Source organism: Protopterus annectens, chromosome 9.part0 (genome assembly GCF_019279795.1).
Source record: "Protopterus annectens isolate FY-2018-M chromosome 9.part0, PAN1.0, whole genome shotgun sequence".
NCBI lineage: Eukaryota > Metazoa > Chordata > Ceratodontiformes > Protopteridae > Protopterus > Protopterus annectens.
Window position 1 is genome coordinate 897,088,427 of NC_056743.1, and position 22,033 is coordinate 897,110,459.

The following is a 22,033-nucleotide window of genomic DNA, read 5'->3' on the forward strand; positions in this document are numbered from 1 at the left end:
TGCCTCCCATAGGAATCTAGACCCTTTTTTGGCAATTCTTCCAGCAATATTAGATTTTCTGGCTTTCCTTTTTTCACATCTAGAAAGAGTCAATTTAGACTCTTTGTCCCAGTTTGGCTGTTGAAAGAGAGACTGGAGAAACCAAGCGGTTAAGCTGAGGCCCTGAATGTCTGAGCGAGTCATCCTGGATGGGTAAGCCAGAGATCTGGATTGGGATCCACTACAAAAGGATGGTCTCTATAAGATGAGGTCAGGGGAAGGAAAACCACACCTGCTGAGGCCAGAAAGGGGCAATGAGGATGACTATGGACCTTCCTTTCTGAGGCTTTCTTCGGGAACTTCAGAATAAGAGGAATGGCATATAAAGGACAAATATGGGTCACAGAATCCCTCAGCAACTTCCCCCACATAGGGATCAAGGCTAAATACCTGCTACACTTAGTGATGTGAAGGGAGACAGAAATCACTGCACATTCGACCCTAGTGGCAGAAAATCTGCTCTGGCATTATCGGACTGAGGGACCACTTGTGAGGCAGAAGGATAGACCTGCTCAACCTGTCTGTATACCACTAGATTATCCCAGGATGTGCTCCGATATCAGAAAGTGGGTGGAAGATCTCGCCCATTGTTGAGCTTACTGTTGGCTTCTGGGAAAAAAGGGCTGTTAATGCCCATTTGTGGCAGGTGGCCAATCTGTTCTCTGAAAGTCTTGCTATCTGGCATCTTGTACACAGCTGACATCCCATAAATTTTGTCTAAAGAGGAAGAAACTTGGACTTGTCTGATTTCACTGTAATGCCCAATTAAGTGCAAAGATGAAGCAAGGAGGCCGGGCCCAGATGAGAAGATTCCTGGTGGGGCAAAAATGAGCCAGTTGTCCAGATATGGGAACACTCAGAACCTCTGCAATCTGAGATAAGCTACAACTACTGTCATACACTTGCTGAACATCCAGGGGACTGTGGTGAGACTAAAAGGCAGGGGCTGTGAATTGGAAATGACAGTCTCCCAGCTAGAAGAAGAAAAACTGCCTGGACTGCTTGTCCATTTTTTATGTGGTAGTATGCATCCTGACATTCTATCAAGCACATCCAGTCAGCGGCTCTCAATAAAGGAAGAATGGACTCCACCATGACCATCCAGAACTTCATCTATCTGACATATAGATTGAGATGGCTGAGATCCAAAATTGGTCTGCGGTTCCTGTCCCTTTTGGCATCAAAAAGAATCCTGAATAAGTTCAGATCCTTGTTTTGTGTGGTGGGACCACCTGCATGACTTGCTTGTCAAACAGCTTTTTTTTATTTCTAGAACTGCTGCTTTTCTTTGGGAGTGTGGAAGATTGGGGAGGTTTCTTGACAACAGGTAGTGAAAAGGATTTGAATCACGTCTGGTTATAAACTTCTGCACCCATGAGTCTTGGGAGATGTATGCCCAGGGCTTGGGTGTAGAGATAAGCATCCCCTGAATGCCCCTAGAGTACTGCAGTTGGACAACCAGGAGCACTGATACAAGCCCTTTCAGAGAACAGCCCCCAGAAGCCTTTATGGGCCACTTCTACCACGGGGGTCATTAAAATCCCCCTTCTGCCCTGGGGGGTGAATCCCCAGATGTTTCAGGACAGAGGAGCAGAGAGGTATTGTGCTCCAACAAATATTGGGTCAGAGACATGGATCGGTCTGGAGCATAGAGTCCCCATGTTGGTGATGATCAGGTCCAGTATGTTTTCCCCTCTTGTGGGAGTGGTAACAAGTTGTTCCATAGCATTTGAGTTTATAAATTCTAGGAACCTTTGGGCTAGGGTGTTGAAGCTAGAGTAGTGCTCCCAGTCTATGTTTGGGTAGTTGAAGTCGCCCAATATAATGGTGTTTGGAGAGACCTTCATATTTTCCAGTGTTCTCAGGAAGGTCGAGTGGGGTTCCTAGGTTTGGGAGGGTGGTCTGTAGCAGGCTATAAACTGGAAGGCAGTTTTACCCACTGTTAGTTGCACATGGATAGTCTCTGATGCTTCGTGCTGTGCCACCAACCTGGAGGTGTGGGTATCTTTGATGAATATTGATACTCCCCCTCCTTTTGTGGTTCGGTCCAAGTTTTGGGGCCGAAAAGCATTGTATGAGGTATAACCTGGTAGTGCTGGGGTGCTCTCGGGAGCCTTGAACCAGGTTTCTTTTACTGCACAGATATTGATGTTCTCCGTGCTATGAAGAGTTTTGAGTGCGTGCATCTTGAGGTTTAGACTTCTGGCATTGAGTAGCATTACTCTTAGTTTCTTATCCCTTGTGATACGAAATAAATGTATAAAGGACCAATATGCCAAATACTAGTGTACATATGTGACACAAAATGGTAGAAATAGAGATTTTTCAAAAAAGATGTCCTATATATATATTAGGTGGGAATAATAACGTCTTATAATGGCTAAACTAAACATATTATTTTGTAATGTGAATGGCCTCACAGGTACTGACAAAAAGGTAAGAGTATTGAATTATATTAAGAAAAGCAATGTGCAAATCGCAATGCTATAGGAGACACATTTGGAAAGAAATGAGCATGTGAATTTCATAAAGAAAGGATTTCAGGGTGGATATTCAGCAGAATATCAGGGACAAATGAAAACAGGAGTACTTATACTAATTGCTGGAGGAGCTTCAACAGTGACAGAAGAGGGGGGAAAGCAATGGTAGACTTGTGGCAGTAAGGGGCAACTAGCAAGGGAGGAGGATTATGCTAGCATGTACTTTTACTCCACCTAAAACTGCTTTTGTGGAACGTAAGAAAATGTAAGGAGAAATAATTGGCTTTCAGCAGGAAACATTAATTATGGATGGGGACTGGAACTTGATTTGTAACAGTTAGGATGCATCTGGGGGACCTAGAAAGGAAAATATAACAAAAGAAGGAAAATATCTGAAAAAATTTAGGAAGAGATTTGGTTTGGAAAACATGACTTCAGCATTAGGAATTCTGAGAGAATGTACAAATTATTTCCCAAGGTACAATAACTGGGCTAGACTAGGCAGAAATTATACTTCACAGGAACATATACATTTAATTGAAAGCTTTGCCACATCTCCAAGAACTATTTCAGGTCATGTGCCAATAACAACTAATGTAAAAATGCAGGGTAATGAAGCAAAAGATGAGACATTGGTGCTTCCCCACCCACCTGTTAAAAAAAAAAAGATGAATTTAAGGAATGGTACTGGAAATTACTTCACAGTAATTATGAAAGACAGAAAGGTATTCAGAAATTATAGCTAGTAAGTGGGATAAAAATTAAAGCAGAGTTTAAAAATAGGGTACAAATAAAAGAAAAAGAGATATGGTTAAGAAGTAAAAATTACTTAGAGGGCCTGACAAAAGTTAAAGTATACCATAAGAAGAGAACTCTCACATAACTACAGAGTACTAAATATAAATAAGGGAGTATCTGGATAATATGCATACATTTAGAGATTTATGTTAATCGACTGTTTTTGATAAAAATCCCAGAGCAGAAAAACTCTTAGCATGACAACTTAGGCAACAGAAGGTAGACAGGGTTGTTGCCAAACTTAGGAAGCCTATAACAAGACAAATAACCAGAGATCCTTTAAAAGCATTAGAGATATTTGAGAAAGTTTATGAAAATTTATATAACACAGTGGAATGCGGAAATTAAAAAAAAGCACACATGGAAAGTTTTATGAAGACTTAAGTCTGCCAAGGTTAAAGGTAGGTGAAGCTCAACAATTAAACAGTTATGACAGAAGATAAAAACAGTTCTAATCAAGCTGCAAGAAAATCTCTAGGAATAGATGGCATTCCTATGGAAGTTTGGAAGGTAGGAGGGAAGAAAGTGATAAAGATCTGGAAGGTTTTGTTTAACAATATGCTAAAAGGAGGGGACCATCAACATCCTGGAAGAAAGCTGTGGTGGCTGTAATATCTAAAGACAGATTAGACCCAGCTTTACATAGGCCCATTTCAATTTTGAACCATTATTATTGTTTATATGTCTATAATAGCTAAAATAAATGCAACAATGTTACCAAATTTGATAGATATGGATCAATGTGGTTTTGTGGAGGGAAAATAAACATTTGACAACATTAGCAGAACAATGATGATCCAGGGAGAAGCATAACATAGAAAAATACTGCTATTGTTGGTGGGTTTTGATGCAGAGAAATCATTCAACAGAGTAAGCTGGGATTTTATGAGTAAAACAATGGAAGCAGTTGCATTTCCTGATAAAATAATAAGGTCAATAAGGAGGACATATGAGGGATCACATCACAGGCAAAAATTAATGTGGGAGGGTTTCTCTCTGATAAGTTGTGTCTGAACAGAGGAATCAGGCAAGGGGGTCCTCTTTCCATTTTATTTGCATTATATTTCAGAGCCACTGTCAAAGAAAATAAGGGACTCAAAAATTCAAGGATATAATTTGTATGGTAATCAAGATAAGTTGTTTTTATTTGCAGCAATATTACTTTTTACCTAATAAAACCAGAAAAGGACATCTCAGTGTTGTAGAACTTCTGAGACAGTTTCAAGATTTTTTTTTGGGGGGGGGGTATAAAATTAATGAAGACAAAACAAAGGCTGTAACTGTAAACTACGCACTTACACATGAATTGGTTCAGCAATATTCGTATTTATGGGGACACTACTAAATGAAGTATTTAGGAGTATGGGTTAAAAATAATTCTGTTGAGGCAACTAAGGATATGAGGTAAGAGACTAAACAAAAATAATAAAAAATGAGAAACTGGAAGCTCATTTTTATGGATATGGATAGGAAGATAGAAGCACTGAAAATGTTTTAGTCCCTTTATTTTTGCATACAGCATAGGCATATTTTCATCAACTAGAGAAGAAGTTGTGGACAGTAATTGATAAAAGAGTTGAAGGATTTTATCTGGGAATGGAAGAGGGCAGCTGTCAAGTGAGATACGCTGATCCTTCCAAATGAACAAAGTAGTTTAGGATTACCTGATTTGAAGGGATATCTTACAGCTACACAGTTAAGGTTCATATATATAACACATGCAGAAAGCTATAATTCAGAGTGGAAAAGGGTGATGAAATGGGGGGGATTTTGGATGCAGATCCTTAAAGAAAATAGCAACTATACAGAAAATTACATTAAAAATTTAGCAGAAAGTATTCTAAGAACTAAGCCAATACAAGAATGGAAAAAGGAGATTCTGCCAATAGGAATGACTGCAATTAAAGTACAGAGACTAGGCAAGAGGGAGCTGAAATTTACTGGAGAAAAACCTGCAATGGATCCAAGGTATTACGAGCAAAAAAATAGAGAGGGAAAGTTAACAGAATGTGAGGTCAAGAAGATATTTGGACTGCAGGCTGGAGACTGCTTTTCCTTTCAGGGACTGATATTAGAGTATAGGCAAAGAAAAAGAGATCAGCGAAGCCTAAGTGAAAGCCCTGCTCTGGTAGAGTTTTTAGCTGAATCTAGAACAGAAGCTGATGCTAAAAAAGGGATAATTAGCTGGGCATACAAAATACTGCACAGTAACTACAGAAATCAATGACAGGAGGTTAGAAAAGACTGGGAAGGAAGATTAGACAAGCAGTTCAAAAGGAAACTATGGGAGCACATGTGTATGGCTCCCAAATATGCAACAAAAAGTTATAATATTTGCTTGAAAATGTTTGCAGAGGAATTTTTCTACCCCAAGCAGACTCCAAAGATTTTCTCCTAAGGTAGACTGCAAATGTTGGAGGTGTGATGGGGAAGAAAGAGGTAACTTGGAACACATGTTTTGGGAGTGTAATGACTTGGCAAATTTTAAAAATTCCCTGCAGAATACACAGTCAGAAATATTGAGAGAGCAAATGGGTGTAACTAAAGCTGGGATACAGGATCTGAATTGCCTAGACATTGTAAGGCCTTGTTAAGTTTAATTCTGATGGCTGCCCAAAAAAATCAATTACTAGAAAACATAATTCAAAGTGTAAACCATCTGTATTTGAAGTAGTGAACATTGTACAAGAGAGAAAAGAACTGTAAGTGGGATCTTTAGAAAAAGGTAAATGTAAATTACATTGAAAAAATGGAAACTGTGGGAATAATACATGCAGAGGAGCAGTGAGGTTTAAGAGAAGACAGGAATTGAGCAAGTCATGTAATTTTGGATTAACTGTATAAAAGAATGCATGTGATGCATGATGTTTGTAACTGTGAACATGTTAACAAGGTTTGTTTTCTTTTATATAAAAAAGTTATGTACTCACCATAACGTTCCATGTTTGTAGTGCATCTCACCCTTCATTCTTACATATGGGTTCGGAGCCGAGACTCAGCCTATTACAAAGCTCAAAGTCTTCTAGTTGGCTTGTGGCTAGGGAGATATCCCATAGTGCGCCAGTACAATCCCCAGATCTTGTTTGCTGCTAAACTACAGAAAGACAGAACTAAGCTGTCCAGAAAGAACAATAATGAAAGGTCTCCACCTTATTATGGAAAATTTATCCTGTCTCCAGATCCTTCCAGGATGGGGGTAGGTGGGTGGGTTCTTAAGAATGAAGGGCGAGATGGACTACAAACATGGAACGTTATGGTGAGTACATAACTTCTTTATGTTCTGTAGTCCTGTCTTGCCTTCATTCTTACATATGGGACAGCGTCCCTAGCACCTTATTCTTAGGTGGCTCACAGAAAAATACTCCTGAGTACTGTGGAACCAAAGGAGGCTCTACCCCTAGAGGTCAGGTCCAATTTGTAATGAGTAATAAAGGTATGAGGGGTAACCCAGGTTGCTGCTGCACAAATGTTGTCAATTGGAACTCTGGCTTAGAAGGCTGCAGATGTAGACTGGGATCGTGTAGAATGAGCCTTAATCTTGAATGGTAAAGGCTTTCCATTGGAAGAATAAATGAAGGAAATACAGCTTGAAATCCAATTCAGAAGGGTCACTTTGGAGACTGGGAGACCTAGTCTGGAGTCAGAGAATGATATGAACAATTGGTCTGACTTCCTGAGTTCCTTAGTCCTGTGAAGATAGAACCCTAATTGTCTGTGAAATCCAACTGATGAAATTTGTATTCTGATGCGTTAGAATGGTTAGGGAAAATCACCAGCAGCTCTAGAGTTTGGCTCAAGTTATTATGAGAGCAAACTTTAGGGATAAAGGATAGATTTATGAGAAGAGACACTATCTTTGTGGAAAATCAAATAAAGGGGCTTGATAGACAGTGATTGCAACTGATACTTGTCTAGCAGATGTGATGGCTACTAGAAACAAAGTCTTCCAAGACAGAAACGTCAGTGGACACGAATGAGCACGTTCAAAGGGTGGAGAAGTTATTTTGGACAGAACGAAGTTTAGATCCCAGGAAGCTACCGGTTCCTGAAAAGGAGGTCTCTGCAAAGTAGCACCTTTAAGGAAAGGTTTATACAATCTGTGTGACATCAGGTTAGACTCATGTTGACCCAAATGAAAATTAGATATCGCTGCCAACTGAACCCTAATTGTGGCAGCAGCAGATCTCTGGTGGAAAGGTTCAGACAAAAATTCTATAACTACTGGGATGGATGCGGTGTAAGGGTCAACATTCCTTTCTTCAGCCCAGATAGAAAAACTTCTCCATTTGCTACTGTATAACTTTCTAGTGGAAGGTTTATGTGAAGATGCGAGAATGTGGGTCACAGCAGGTGAAAGATCATGAAGCCTGACTAGGGATGGAATTGGAGCAACCACGCTGTCAAGTTGAGGGTGTGGAGACTGGGGTGAAGACAGCCTGACATGTGTGTCAAGCAGTCTGGCACTGGGTCCAGAGTCCATGGGTCATTTAGTAGATGAGGCCCAAGAAAGGGGAACCAAATCTGACGAGGCCAGTAAGGAGTGATGAAAATCAATTTGCTTCCCAACAGCTTCGCTTTCTGAATCACCTTTGATATGAGAGGAAAGGGTGGTAAGGCATAAAGGAGACAGAGAGGCCAGTCGTGAACAAGTGCATGTCTCGGTGACTCCCCCCCGAGGGGGGGATCAGGGAAAAGTAGCTGCTGCATTTGGAGTTGATTGGACTGGTGAAAAGATCACAGCAAGGCAGTCTCCATTTTTGGAAAATCGGTTCCATTATTTCCTGCTTCAGAGACCACTCCTGAGGCATCAAGATTGCCCGGCTGAGTTTGCTGGTTATCACATTAGTTGTCCCTAGGATGTGCATTTCCACTAGAAAGTGCTGGAAAGATATCACCCACTTCCAAACACGAATAGACTCCCGACAAAGGGGGTAAGATCTGGTTCCACCTTGCTTGTTGAGCTACCGTAACACAGACATGCTGCCTGCTATTGTCCCAAGAGGAAGAAGGTCATGAAGTGCTTGCAACGCTAGAAGTACCGGACTCATCTCTAGGACATTGATGTGCAGGTGGGCCTCGTGATCTTGCCATGTGCCTTGGACAGTCCTGCCTAGATAATGCCCTCCCCACCCTATCTGTGAGGCATCTGTAGTCACAGTAGCAACAGGTTGTGAGGAAGGAATGGAGTGCCTGTCGTTACTTGGTCTGGTAGGATCCACCAACGGAGGTCCTTTCTGCAAGACTCTGTTAAGATGATATGGTGGGATAGAGGCAGTTGTTGAAAAGACCACTGGAATGATAGAAGCCATTGAAGAATTCGTATATGTAATCTGGCTAGAGGGACTAGCATTATGGTGGAGGCCATGGTCCCTAAGAGTTTCAGCACTGTCTTTGCCTTGACTTTTTGAAGAGGAAGTAAACGGAGAACTTGTATGAGATTCTGTGCCCTTTCTGCAGGAAGACAAGCTAACATGGTGACTGTGTCTAGTTCTGCGCCTATAAAAGTCACAAACTGAGAGGGCAATAAGGTAGACTTTTCCCAATTTATAGTAATCCCCAAAAGGGCACAAAATTGGATCGTGGAGTCTCCGGTATGAAGGAGTAGATGTCTGGTGGGGGCGGTCAGGAGCCAGTCATCCAGGCATGGAAACACTTGGAATCCTAGACATCTCAGGTGAGTTGTCACTACTGCCATACATTTGGTGAACACCTTGGGGGCTGTGGTGAGACCAAAGGGCAGAGCACGAAACTGGTAGTGACTGGCTCCCAGCCAGAAGCGCAAGTGGCTCCTTGACTTTCTGTCCATTTTTATATGGTACTACGCATCGTGGAGGTCTGTTGAGTACATCCAAGTGTCTTTCCCTAAGAGAGGGAGTATAGATTGCAGTGTCACCATCTGGAATTTGTCCTTCTTTACGAATTTGTTTAGTTTGCTGAGGTCCAAGATGGGCATCCAGTCCCCTGTAGATTTTGGCACTAAAAAGAAACTGGCGTAAGCTCCGAATTCTACCTGGTCTGTGGGGACGATTTGGATAACTCTGTTTTTTCACCTCTACAGTTGCTTGATCCCTGTGACTGGGTGGAACATTCGGGATCTTCTTGGGAATTTGAGATGGCAGAGAAAAGGGAATGGAGTAACCTCTGGTGATAATTCTTTGTACCCATTTGTCTCGGGTGATGCTTATCCAGGCTTCTGGATACAAAGAAATGCGACCCCCGACTAGCTCCAGAGAAACACAGCCTGGCCCCACATCAGAAGCGCTGATAGGGACGACCTCAAAACAAATCACAGCCTTCCTGGTTTTGCGGGCTGCCCCTGCCTCTAGGGAGTCTACCATTTGCTCCTTTTCCTCTGCCTCTGAAGGAGGAGTCACCCTGTGCATCCAGGAAAAATCTCTGGGACTTCTTGAACCACATCATACCACCTCCCTTGGGATATGGTCTAGAAGGGATGGTAAAACGTACTCCCACGGCAGACAGCGTTTTTCCTTCTTGCTCGTACCTGTTGAGTGTATCTTTTACCTTAGATCCAAACAATGAAGAACCGTCAGAGGGGGTGTTGGTAAAGGTAGATTTGAACGGCTCCACAAAATTACACAAGCGCATCCAGGGGTTTCGCCCAAGGGAAACTCCTGAACCTACTGCTCTGCTCGCTCCATTGGCTGCAAAAGAAATCAGCCTCATGGAGGAGTTAACAATGGAATTTAAGGTGGACAACTGAGCAGATACCTTATTAGGGACACCTTCAGTAGATGTACCTATAAAATATCTCCCAACTCCTTAAGGAGATCTCTTTGAAGCCTCGTAAAATGTGTTAGATAGTTCAGCGATCTGAGTGTGAATGCTGCTGATGAAAAGATACGCTTCCCGTATCTATCCATCATTCGTGACTCCTTGTTTGGCTGATGGACAGATGAAGTATCCGCTAGTTCCTTCTTAGTGGCCGCAGCCACCACCATGGCATCTACAGGCACACCCTCGGATAAGAATTCCTTCTCTTTGGGAGCAGATGGAAATTTATTGGGTCTCCTGGGAACTGGATCCACTGCATCAGGAGCTCCCCACACCTTCTGACCAACAACGTCTAAAAGTTCATCAAAAGGTGGAGACACCTAAGAGGTGGAAGGTTGAGACCCGAAAGCCTTCAGGTACACTGACTCCTCATCAGAAGGGGTAACAGTGGGCCAGCCAACCCTCTGCTTAAAGACCTCCAAGATGTCTACAAAGGAGACATCATCACAGGACAACTTGGGGGTCCCTTCTGACTCCTCGAGGTCAGTATCAGAGGTAAGAGACTCATCCTGGGAATTTACATCCTTCCTCTTGCATGTCCTCTTCCAAGGGGCTCCTCAGAAGGATATTCTGGGGAAGTCTTGGAAGACTGGGGGCCACCAACCAGGGGCTCCTAAGGCTGCGAGTCTCTGCAGTCGAGAGAGAGATTAGGTGTTGAGACGGAGGTCAGTGCCTGAGGGGGAAAGAGTGTTGGTACCCTTGAGTGGAGCTGAGTGGGACAGCACACTCCTCATCATCTCGAAGGCAGACCTCTCCGGCTCCGAGGAGACAGAGAAAAGTCATCGGCTCTGAGATAGATGCAGGATCCGAGCTCACCCTAGCCAACGCACCAAGAGGGAGACTCGGAACCGAAGAGGTTTGGGTTTGAGTGTCCCTGTCAGGGTGAACTGGTGAACTTCGGCTCCTAGAAGATGGCACTGAAGGTGTTGGAATAGAACTCTGCTCTGAGACAACTTCAAGGGGGGCTGGAACAGAGGGTTCCACAACCAGTGGTACCGAACACTCCTGCTCTGAAAGCCCGGCACAGCTCGGAGGAACCACAACAGGGGAAATGGACTCAGGAGGTTCCGGGACCGACTAGGTCAGAGCCAATAGCATTTTTGACATGGCAGACAACTTCAGGAGTCTAAGCATTACTCTCTCCAAATCTTCCCACTGATAGGCTCCTGGAAGATCTGGAAGACAGTGTGGGTGATCTGGACCTTTGAAAGATTGGGGAGACTGGCAAGGGATCTCTGGACCGGCTCTGATGTAGTCTCTCAGTAGTCGGCTCCGAAATGCATGGGGCCGAAACTTAAGTCTTAGTATCAACAACCTCGATTGGCTCCAAGGCCAGAGGAGCTGAGGAGGTAGAAGTCTTATCCAGCTTAGGAAGTTTAGAAGCACCAGACGGTGCCGGGGCATGTCTCTTGGTAGGCTTCATCTTCTCTTTTTTGGAGGAATGTGATTTTGAGAAAGAAGAACTGGCCAAATCTTCCTCGAAGGAAGGCTTGAGGAGACCTTTCAAAATTAGCTTGTTCTTCCACTCTTGGAGAACTCTGGAGCTGAAGGAATGGCAAAACAGGTTTCCTACAAATGAATGCCTCCGAGGCAATAAACACAATTACTATGGCCATCCGTAATTGGCATTTTCTGGGAGCACTTTACACATTTTTTAAAACCTGAAGGTTTATGGTCTTTTGCCTCTTTGGACATAACTGGTGAAGCAGAAACACACAAGCACAATGAGGACTAGGTCCTCTAACTAAAATGGGCCTAGCCCTTACCACAGTAGCGCACACACACCACGAGGACTAGGTCCTTTAACTCAAATGGGTCTTGCCCTGGGGAGACAGAAAGGACAGAGAACTAGATCCCCTAACTTAAACGGACCTAGGTAGAAAGTATAAGACTAGACAGTCAGAAAACTATCAACTAGACTGCACACACAAATTTGAAAAATTTAAATGTCCAAACTACCTCAAATATAAATCTACACTCAAACGCTGTCGTAGAAACAAAAGGGTCAGAACTATCAAAAGACCTAGCACGCAAGCTGAATCACTAAATATCTAAGTAAATAACTATTTAAATTCAAAACTCTCTAATACTAAGAAACACTGCACACGAAATATAGCAAAATAATCTGAAACACTAAATATCTAAGTAAATAACTAAATTCCAAACTCTCTAACAATAAGAAACACTGCACACAAAAAATTGCAAAATAAGCGCATGTTATTTAGAAAGGACTGGCACACAGGATACCAAACGAGAACAACAAAAGCCAACGGCCAACTAGTTCTCGACAAATAAGCAATTTAAAGTGAAGAAAAACACTTCAAGTCTGAAACTACTCTAACACTACTAAACACTATGTAGAGCCATATAAATCGCTAAAGTTAAACTGTAATATAGTAATAATTGAAAAAGTCTTAAACTTACCCACGGCCAAGCAAGAAGCACATCTGAACTTGCAGACGCGGCAAACGAGATCTGGGGATTGTACTGGTGCACTATGGGATACCTACCCAGCCACGAGCCAACTAGAAGACTTTGAGCTTTGTAATAGGCTGAGTCAGAGTAGAGGATTGGCTCCGAACCTATATGTAAGAATGAAGGCGCGATAGGACTACAGAACACTGTATGTTTGCTTAAGTGACAATTTAATAAACGTGTTAAAAAAAAGTAGGTAAATCCCAAAAAAAATCAAGAAAAGTTCACTACTTAACTAAGGCAAGCCTAAGCAGTGGAGACAATGTCTATTCAAATGAGCAACAGATGAGATCAGAGGTAACTTCAGGGGCAGAAGAGAATTATCGGTATGGGGAGGAACCTAAGCTTTGGATAGAAATTCTGGGCAAAGTGAGATTGAAAGACCCATCCACTGAGGAATGGACGGAGGAGACATCAGATCTGCTACACAAAAAAAAAAAAAAAAAGATCAGAATGATGTAGCTTACCTTGTGAGTAAACTTAATTATTATGATGCAATCTCCTTGAAGTAAGATCCCCAGTGTCTTCATCTGTTGCTCAGGTGCACCCTCACATTAAGATACATGGAACAAAATCTCTACAGAGAACTCTTGCAGCACAAACAAGAATCTATGCAATAATCAATGTGCTCTTGGTGGATGCACATTCTTCACTACCATACTAGAAAAGGGACTGTATACATAGAACACAAAATGATACATTTAAGTTTTATTTTTTTATTTATAACAAATATTTGTGTTATTTAGTTGTAAAGTAAACCAGCAAAATTATTAAAACATTACTCTTTTACCCTCCCTCCCAAAACAATACAACATGATTGAGCCACATGCATTTCTACAATAAAAGCTTTTGCTTTGCCTTTTAAAAATGCATGTTGCAGGAACTAAAAAAATAACATGATTGTACTTTCAGATTAAAAAAAACAATGCTGCTGAATACTGTTTAGTGTTTGGGTAAGCAGAGATTTTTTTGTTAATTTTATGTTCAAATACATGCATTAAAATATGGCTGATAGACTCCAATAATAAGCAGCACCTCAGCTACATTATAAGGAGAGCTGAGTTTAATAATGTTTCGGACTGATCCGGCTTTAGCAGCAAATGCTCTAGGAAAACAAAAAAACAAATAAAACAAAAAAATGACACTATGGCAAAGGAAATGCTTATGGAATGCAATTAATAAAAACAGACATATTAGCTGAAGTCTAGAAAGTGTCCAAAGAATGTCTGAACACAGAGCAACAGGATAAACTAGTGTTATTCTTGAACAATCCAGCCCTTAATGGATTACAGCACGGTGTACAAAAATAACTCATAACAGTTGTACTAACTACCTGTCATTATTGTGTCCAATGATTATTTTTTACTATTTTTTTGTTTTCTATTAAAAAAATTCCCATTTGTAATTATAAAAAAGAACACTCATGGAGTTTCAACCCCTTTCTTTGTTCCGTACTGTAAAATAATGTCTGCATTGTAGTTACAAAACTAAAAGCACTGCAGGGAATCATTTTAATATTCTGACACAGAATCTGCCAGCATTAGACAACAGTGCCACGGGATTAAAGAATACAGTAATATTAAAATAAAATTTGTTCTATAAGACACTTCCTAAAACAGAAACAAGTTTTAATTTTCATATCTGTGCAAAAATAAAAAAAAACTCACGGAAAGATGTTTTTAAAGTACCTTAAAATGCTGTACAGAATATAGATGCCACAAAGGGTAAAATTATTTTAAAGTCCTAAACCCACTGTACAGTTTATCTTAACAAACAAAATAAAATAACAGTCTTGATTCGATACCCAGCCCTTAGTTTACCATTTTTGTGGGACTTTTGTTTCAGACTTCAATAGGTGCGTTTCCTCTGTGTTCCTTTAAAATGTGCCCCTTGGTTATCAGCTGCCTTCTGTACCAGTTCCATTACACAGAGGTAGCAGTAATGGTGGAATAGGTAAAAACTCAGAAAATGGAAAGGAAAAAATTAAAACAAAATATAATACTGTAATCACATATAAAAGTAGTCCTTCATTTGTACAATTTATACAGTGTTCTATTTTTTGTTTAGTTCTTTTAATCTTTTGTATCCTTCTGGTTTCTACGCTAAAGGTTCTCCAAGATCATCATCTCCTCCTCTTGCGAGTAGTTCTCTCTTTTCATCTGTACTACCAAGAGAATTTCTGCTGTTGTTGCCTCCCATATATAGTGTTGCATATACCGGATTTGTGAAATTTGTTGGCTAAGGGTGAAAAAGATGAAAAAAAAAGTTAGTTGTCTTTAAGTAAGCACAAATATATATATATATATATATATATATATATATATATCTACATACATACACACACAGACACTTAATAATTAGCAATATCACATGCTTATAGGATGGGGGCATGACACTTTAAACATTTGCAAGTTTTAGCTCTTTCTTCATTATACAGAAAGTTTACATAAAGCACTTTCTCCAGAATTAAAAGATTAACAAAGGTGTACCTACTAGAAACTTAAACAGTATCTAAGTAGAAAGTGTAATCTGAACAACTAGCCTCTAGGCTTCTAAGCAATTCCTTCTTAGCATGCTAATTCATCACATGCCAAACTGCATACATCCCCCTTCCTCTCTAGTGTTTATTTTTTAATTCGTTATACAAATTTGTTAACCAGGAAGGTAGAGTGCCTTTTTCAACCACAACCCAGAGCAAGCATTAGAGTACCACAATAATAAAAGCAACAATCACAATAAATGCAATTCAAATTGTAGCTTGCTCCAGATCACCCACCATGACCCAGGACCCCCATTCCGCGTTTCTGGAGACTATGGAAAATATGCAGGTCCTACCAAATGCCCTTATATTGGGTGATTTCAATTACCCAAACATTAACTGGGAGAACTACTCAAGTATTAACTCCTTTACCCAACGCTTCCTACAATTTATAAACTTGAACACCCTGGATCAACTGGTCAACACCCCCACCAGAAGTAACAACATATTGGACCTGGTCATCACCAACATGGGCAACCAGTGTTCTACACCGGAGGTCAACTCCTCGCTGGTTAGATCAGACCATAGACTAATCACTCTGGATATCCACATTCCGCCCCCACCCCCAATCAAGGAAACCACTGTGAAAAACTTTTCAAAAGAAAACTTCACGTTACATAAGACCGAGGTGGAAAGGTTTACAGCCCCCATGCTAAAGGACAACGCTGTCCAAGTTGCTGAATCCCTTACAAAGGCACTCTATGAGCACCTGCAAGAATGCATGGATCGTGCTATCCCAAGAAAAACCAAGACTCACTCCTCCAAGAAAAGGAAAACAGTCTGGTGGACCCCTGCCGTAAACAAGCTATACAATAGGAGGAAGAAACTAGTACAGAAAAGAGTAAAATCCCAAGAAGAAAAGACATATCTGATCAGTATCAGCAAGAAACTATGATCCCTCATAAAATCATCTAAGGCTAGCTTCGAAAGAAAAACTGCCAAGGACTCCAAAGATAACCACAAAGCGTTCTTTAGCTATGTCAAGAACCTAAGTGGAAACTCTCAGATCTGCTCTGAGTTAGTGCAGAATGGCACAAAATACACTGAACCGACTGATACTGCCAACATTCTGGCAGACAGGTTTAGTGCAAACTTCACCCCCTAATGGGCCCATAACCATACCAGAAGAATGTAGAGCCCCGGCAATCACTGATACACAGGTGAAAACAGCCCTATCTAAAGCCAAAAACACAGCTTCAATGGGACTGGATGGTGTCCCAGGCTATGTCTTACACTAACTCCAAAATGAACTAACCCCTCACCTAAAAACACTGTTCAAACTCAGCCTCTCTACAGGCTACGTACCCATAGAGTGGCACACAGCAATAGTTATCCCGCTCCACAAAGGTGGAGCCACAACGGACCCCAGGAACTATCGCCCTATAAGCCTGACTAGCCTGGTCTGCAAGGCTATGGAGCGCATTATCATAGAACTCATTAACAGAGACATTGGGAACCTCCAAACACTGGACCCTTCCAAGTTTGGCTTTGTTAACGGCAGATCATGCCTCCTAAACCTGGTGGACGTCTTTGAGACAGTTACCAAGGCTTTAGACAAGGGAAATGAGGTCCACACAGCCTACCTAGACCTCGCAAAAGCTTTCAACACCATTCCCCATTCTGGTATTATAGACAAGCTCATCAGCCTGAACAAGAAGTTATGTATTCACCATAACTTTCGATGTATGTAGTCCATCTCGCCTCACATTCTTACCCGTGGGTTCAGAGCTGAATGTCGGCTCCGACTCGGCCATACTTTAGCTCAAAGTCTTTCAATTGGCTGGGCTAGGATGGTATCCCATGCTGCACTGCTCTCTATCCCCAGATTTAGTTTGCTGCGAGCACCAGCACTCACTCTCCATGCATAACAACACCCAAGGATGGAAGAACAAACCAAGAATGAAGGGAACTCTGAAACCAGGCCTAACCTCCAGATCTTCCAGGACGGGGGAAGGTGGGGGGGTAAAGTAAGAATGTGAGGCGAGATGGACTACATACATCAAACGTTATGGTGAGTACATAACTTCTTGATGTTATGTAGTCCAATCTCGCCTACATTTTTACCCGTGGGACAGTGTCCCCAGCACCTAAATCCTGGGAGGCTAACTTGTAATGAGTAACAAAGGTGTGAGGAGATGCCCAAGTAGCCGCAGCAAAAATATCATCCATAGACAATCTGGCCTGAAAAGCTGTAGATGTAGATACAGACCGGGTAGAGTGAGCCTTCACTCGGAACGGTAAATCTCTTCCCCCCGAAGTATAAATGAAAGAAATACAACTGGAAATCCACCTGGATAACGTGACTTTGGAAACAGGAGACCCAATTCTGTTTTCCGAAAATGAAACAAATAACTGATCAGATCTTCTAGGGTCCTTTGTTCTGTGAAAATAAAATCGTAATTGTCTGTGCACATCCAACTGATGAAATATGAATTCTGCCTTGTTCGAGAACTGAGGAAAAAACACTGGTAATTCAATGGATTGGTTAAGGTTACTAACTGATGCTACTTTGGGAAGAAAGGAAGGATTCAGTCTGAGAGAAACCCTGTCCTTATGAAGAATCAAATAAGGTGGTTTAATTGATAAAGCTTGAAGCTCCGAAACACGTCTGGCTGACGTGATGGCTACCAAAAGGCAGTCTTCCAAGTTAAGAATTTTAAATCACAAGTGACTGCAGGCTCAAAAGGGGGTGAAGTAAGACCCTGTAGAACGAAGTTTAAGTCCCAAGGCATAACAGGTTCAGAGACAGGATGACGAAGCAACAAAGTGCCTTTCAGGAAAGCCTTACAGAGTCTATATGCCATTAGACTAGGTTTGTCTGCGACGTGAAAGGTAGAAATCTCCACCAACTGGACTTTAATGGTTGCGGCAGCTGATCCCTAGTTGAAAAGCATAGAAAGGAACTCCAATACTGATGAGATTGGAGCTGTGTAAGGGTCAATCTGTTTGGCATGTGCCCAGATGGAAAATCTCTTCCATTTGCTGTAATAAATCTTCCTGGTCGAAGGCTTATGAACCACATCCGGCGAAAAATGGTGAAGCCTAACTAATGGCGGAAGTGGAGTAGCCAAGCTGTCAACCGGAGGGTCCGAAGAGAGGGATGGAGCTGCCCTGACATGCGAGTCAATAAGTCTGGTTGTGGGTCCAGAATCCAAGGAGCGTCCATGAGATAGGGATGGAGAAAGGGGAACCAAATTTGACAAGGCCAGTGTGGAGCAATCAGAATCATTTTGCTTCCCAAGGATTGCACTTTCTGAATAACCTTTGACAGCAAAGGAACCGGAGGGAAGGCATATAGGAGACCGGAGAGCCAATCATGGACTAGAGCATCCCTGGGTGACTCCCCCCTGAGGGGGGATAAGGGTGAAGTAGCTGCTGCATTTGGCATTGAGGGGGCTTGCAAAAAGATCGCAGCAAGGCTGACCCCACCTGCGGAAAATCTGCTCTGCAACTTAACAGTTCAGGGACCACTCGTGAGGCATCAGAACAGCTCTACTTAGCCTGTCTGTGATCACATTGGACTTCCCCGGAATGTGCATTGCTACCAGAAAATGTTGGGAAGACACTGCCCCACTGCCACACTTGCATGGCCTCTCTGCAAAGGGGATACGACTTGCTTCCTCTCTATTTGTTCAGATACCATACCACCGACATATTGTCTGAGTGGATTGCAATAGTCCCGAGAGGAAGAAAGCTCTGAAGTGCTTGCAACGCTAGTAGCACTGCTCTCATCTCCAGGACACTGATATGCAGATGCATCTCGTGCTCTTGCCACGTGCCTTGGACTGTCCTGCCTAGATAATGCCCCCCCCCATCTGGGAGGTATCTGTGGTTACCGTGGCAACCGGAGGCAAAGGAACAAAGGGTTTTCCCGCATTGAGGCTGTTGGTGTGAAGCCACCAACTGAGATCCTGTTTGCACCTGTCTGTGAGTAGAAAAGGGTGAGAAAGTGGAAGACGTTGAAGAGACCACTGGGCGAAGAGTAGCCACTGAAGGAGCCTCATATGTAACCTTGTCAGGGGGACTAACATAATTGTAGCAGCCATCGTCCCCAACAATTGGAGGACCAATCTTGCCTTCACTCTTCTCAGAGGGAGCAAGGCGTAAATCTGTTGTAAGACTCTGATTCTTTCCTGTGGTAGAAACGCCCACATGAGCATGGTGTCTAATTCGCCACCTATAAAGGTGACATGCTGCGAGGGCAACAAGGCAGATTTTTTCCAGTTCAAGGTGATGCCCAACTGCTGACATAGGTTGATAGTAGTGTCTCTGGTCTGAAGTAGCAGATGCCTGGTGGTGGCAGTAAGGAGCCAGTCGCCCAGGTATGGAAACACTTGGAATCCCTGACATCTCAAGTGAGCAGTCACCACTGCCATGCATTTGGTAAACACCCTGGGGGCTGTGGTGAGACCAAAGGGCAGGGCTCGAAACTGAAAGTGACTGGCTCCCAGCTGGAAGCGTAGGTGACTTCTGGATGCCCTGTCCATCTCTATGTGGTAGTAAGCATCCTTGAGGTCGATGGAGCACATCCACACTTCTTTTCCCAACAATGGGAGAATAGATTGCAACGTGACCATTCGGAACTTGGACTTTTGCACATGGGTGTCCAATCGACTGAGATCCCAAATGGGTCTCAAGTCCCCTGTCCTTTTCGGCACCAAAAAAAATCTGGAGTAAGTCCCTAATCCGATCTGGTCTGAGGGGACATGTTGGATGGCAATTTTTTCTAGCAGCTTTGAAACCTCTAAAGCTGCAGAATCCCTTTGACTGGGTGGAACATCCGGGATTTTCTTGATTGGAGGGGGAGTTGACGAGAAGGAAATGATATATCCTCCGGAAATTATTTGTAGAACCCATTGGTCTTGGGTGATACCTTGCCAGGCCTCCGGGTATAGTGAGATGCAACCCCCGACTGGCTCTGGAAACGCACAGTCGGACCTCCCATCAGGAGCGGCAGTAGGGCGAACCACAAAAGGAATCGTGATCTCCCGAGTTACGAGGGCCTCCTCTGCCCCTAGGGCAGCATCTACCTGAATAACCACTCCCTCCCCTGCCTCTGGAGGGGGACTCACCTTGTGCATCGGGAAAAAACCTCTGTGATTTCTTGAACCACATCTTCCCACCCCTCTGGGCCTTGGGATAAGGCCTAGAGGGAAGGGAAAAACGGACTCCTATGGCAGACAGAGTTTTTCCTTCTTGCTCGCACCTAGTGAGAGTGTCTTTCACCTTGGTTCCGAACAAAGAGGAACCATCAAACGGGGCGTCGGTGAATGTAGACTTGAAGGCCTCCGCAAAATGACAAAGGTGCATCCAGGCATGTCTCCTGAGAGCGACTCCTGAACTTGCTGTCCTACTCGCTCCCTCGACTGCGTGCGAGATCAGCCTCATGGAGGAGTTCGCAATAGAATTGAGGGTAGACATCTGAGCATTGACTTTCTGAGCCACCGCCTCAGAAACGTTACCCGTTAGAATATCTCTAAGCTCCTTTAGGAGATCTCTCTGGAGCCGTGTAAAGTGTGATAAGTACTTCAGTGACCGCAAAGTAAAGGCCGCTGAAGAAAATGTACACTTCCCGTACCGGTCCATAGTCCTAGACACCTTGTTAGGGGATGGACGGTGGAAGAAGTCACAGCCAATTCCTTCTTGGTGGCCGCTGCCGGTATCCACAGGGACTCCCTTGGATAGAAATTCCTTATCAGAAGGGGCAGACAAAAATTTATTGCGTCTCCTGTGGACTGGTTCCACAGAGTCAGGGGTTTCCCACACCCTTCGACAAACCAGATCCAGAAGCTCGAAGGGTGGAGACACCCAGGAGGCGGAGGGCTGAGCACCAAAGGCCTTCAGGAACACTGACTCCTCTTCGGAGAGGGCTTTGGATGGCCAGTCACCTCTTTGCTTCAAAATCTCTAGGATGTCAGAGAAAGAAACATCCTCAGAGGATGACTTAGGGGACCCCTCCGATTCCTTGAGGTCGGTGTCTGACGTGAGAGACTCATCTTGGGAATCTATGTGCTTCCTCTTGCATGTTCTCTTTCTGGGTGGCTCCTCAGGCAAAAACTCTGAGGGGCCCTCAGAAATATGGGGACCACTCGTGAGTGTACCCTGACGCCTTGGGGATCCGCTGTCAAGAGATAAGAGGGCGATCAGAGACCTGCACCGGTGCTGTAGGGGACAGAGTGACCAAACTGTATGATGCCGCTGACGATCTGGCCAGCGCACTCCGTATGGCCTCGAAAGCTGGTCCTCCCGGGTCCGAAGATCGACCAGCCATGGAAGACCTCGGATCAGAAGGGACCAGGTCCGAAGCCGAGGCAGGAGTCAGGCTTCCCCGTGCCAAAGCACCGAGAGGGAGACTAGGAGCCGTGAGATGTCCCAAAGCCTCTCCCTCGGGTCCGACCAAGGAATCCTGAGTCCTGAACCCCGTGGATGGCGCCGACAGGGTCGGAGCTGACATCGGAACCAATAAGCCAGGAGGGGCTGTCGGAAGCAACCTAGGGACATCAAACGGAGCCGAGTTCTTTGACAGCATGTGGTGTAGTATAATGGTGAAAGAAGGAAGACAGCCACACAATTAATGACAAAAAATTCAGTGCACTGGCACCTGTGTAAGCATGCCCTGCAGCTCAGCTGTGCTGACATCCATTACAGACACAGGCTGTACAACACTTGATATGTAAGAATCCTGGATCCAATGGCTGTGGAACAGATCTACTGTACCCAGACAAACATAAACAAATGGCAGAAACTGTCATGAAATGGGTGGAACAAAGGCTTATGTATTAGAATGCGATTCCTTCAGGTGAAAAGTCACACGCATGGGTGGAGGCAAAGGAAGAAGAAAGTGAATCCAACCTGACTCCTGAAATTTATGGACTACCTTTGAAGGCACTGGCTCTGTGATAACTCTATA

The 22,033-nt window shown here is 43.4% G+C and overlaps 1 protein-coding gene across 1 annotated transcript in view; it reads right to left on the reverse strand.

The window, feature by feature from the left end:
- Positions 1-13,284: 13,284 nt before the first annotated feature.
- Positions 13,285-22,033, reverse strand: part of LRP1 (LDL receptor related protein 1) — a 2,772,300-nt gene continuing 2,763,551 nt past the window's right edge. Inside the window, exon 89 of the mRNA XM_044083629.1 lies at positions 13,285-14,822. Within this exon, the coding sequence (XP_043939564.1) occupies positions 14,682-14,822 (141 nt within the window). The 3' untranslated portion in view covers positions 13,285-14,681. The remainder of the gene's footprint in view (positions 14,823-22,033) is intronic.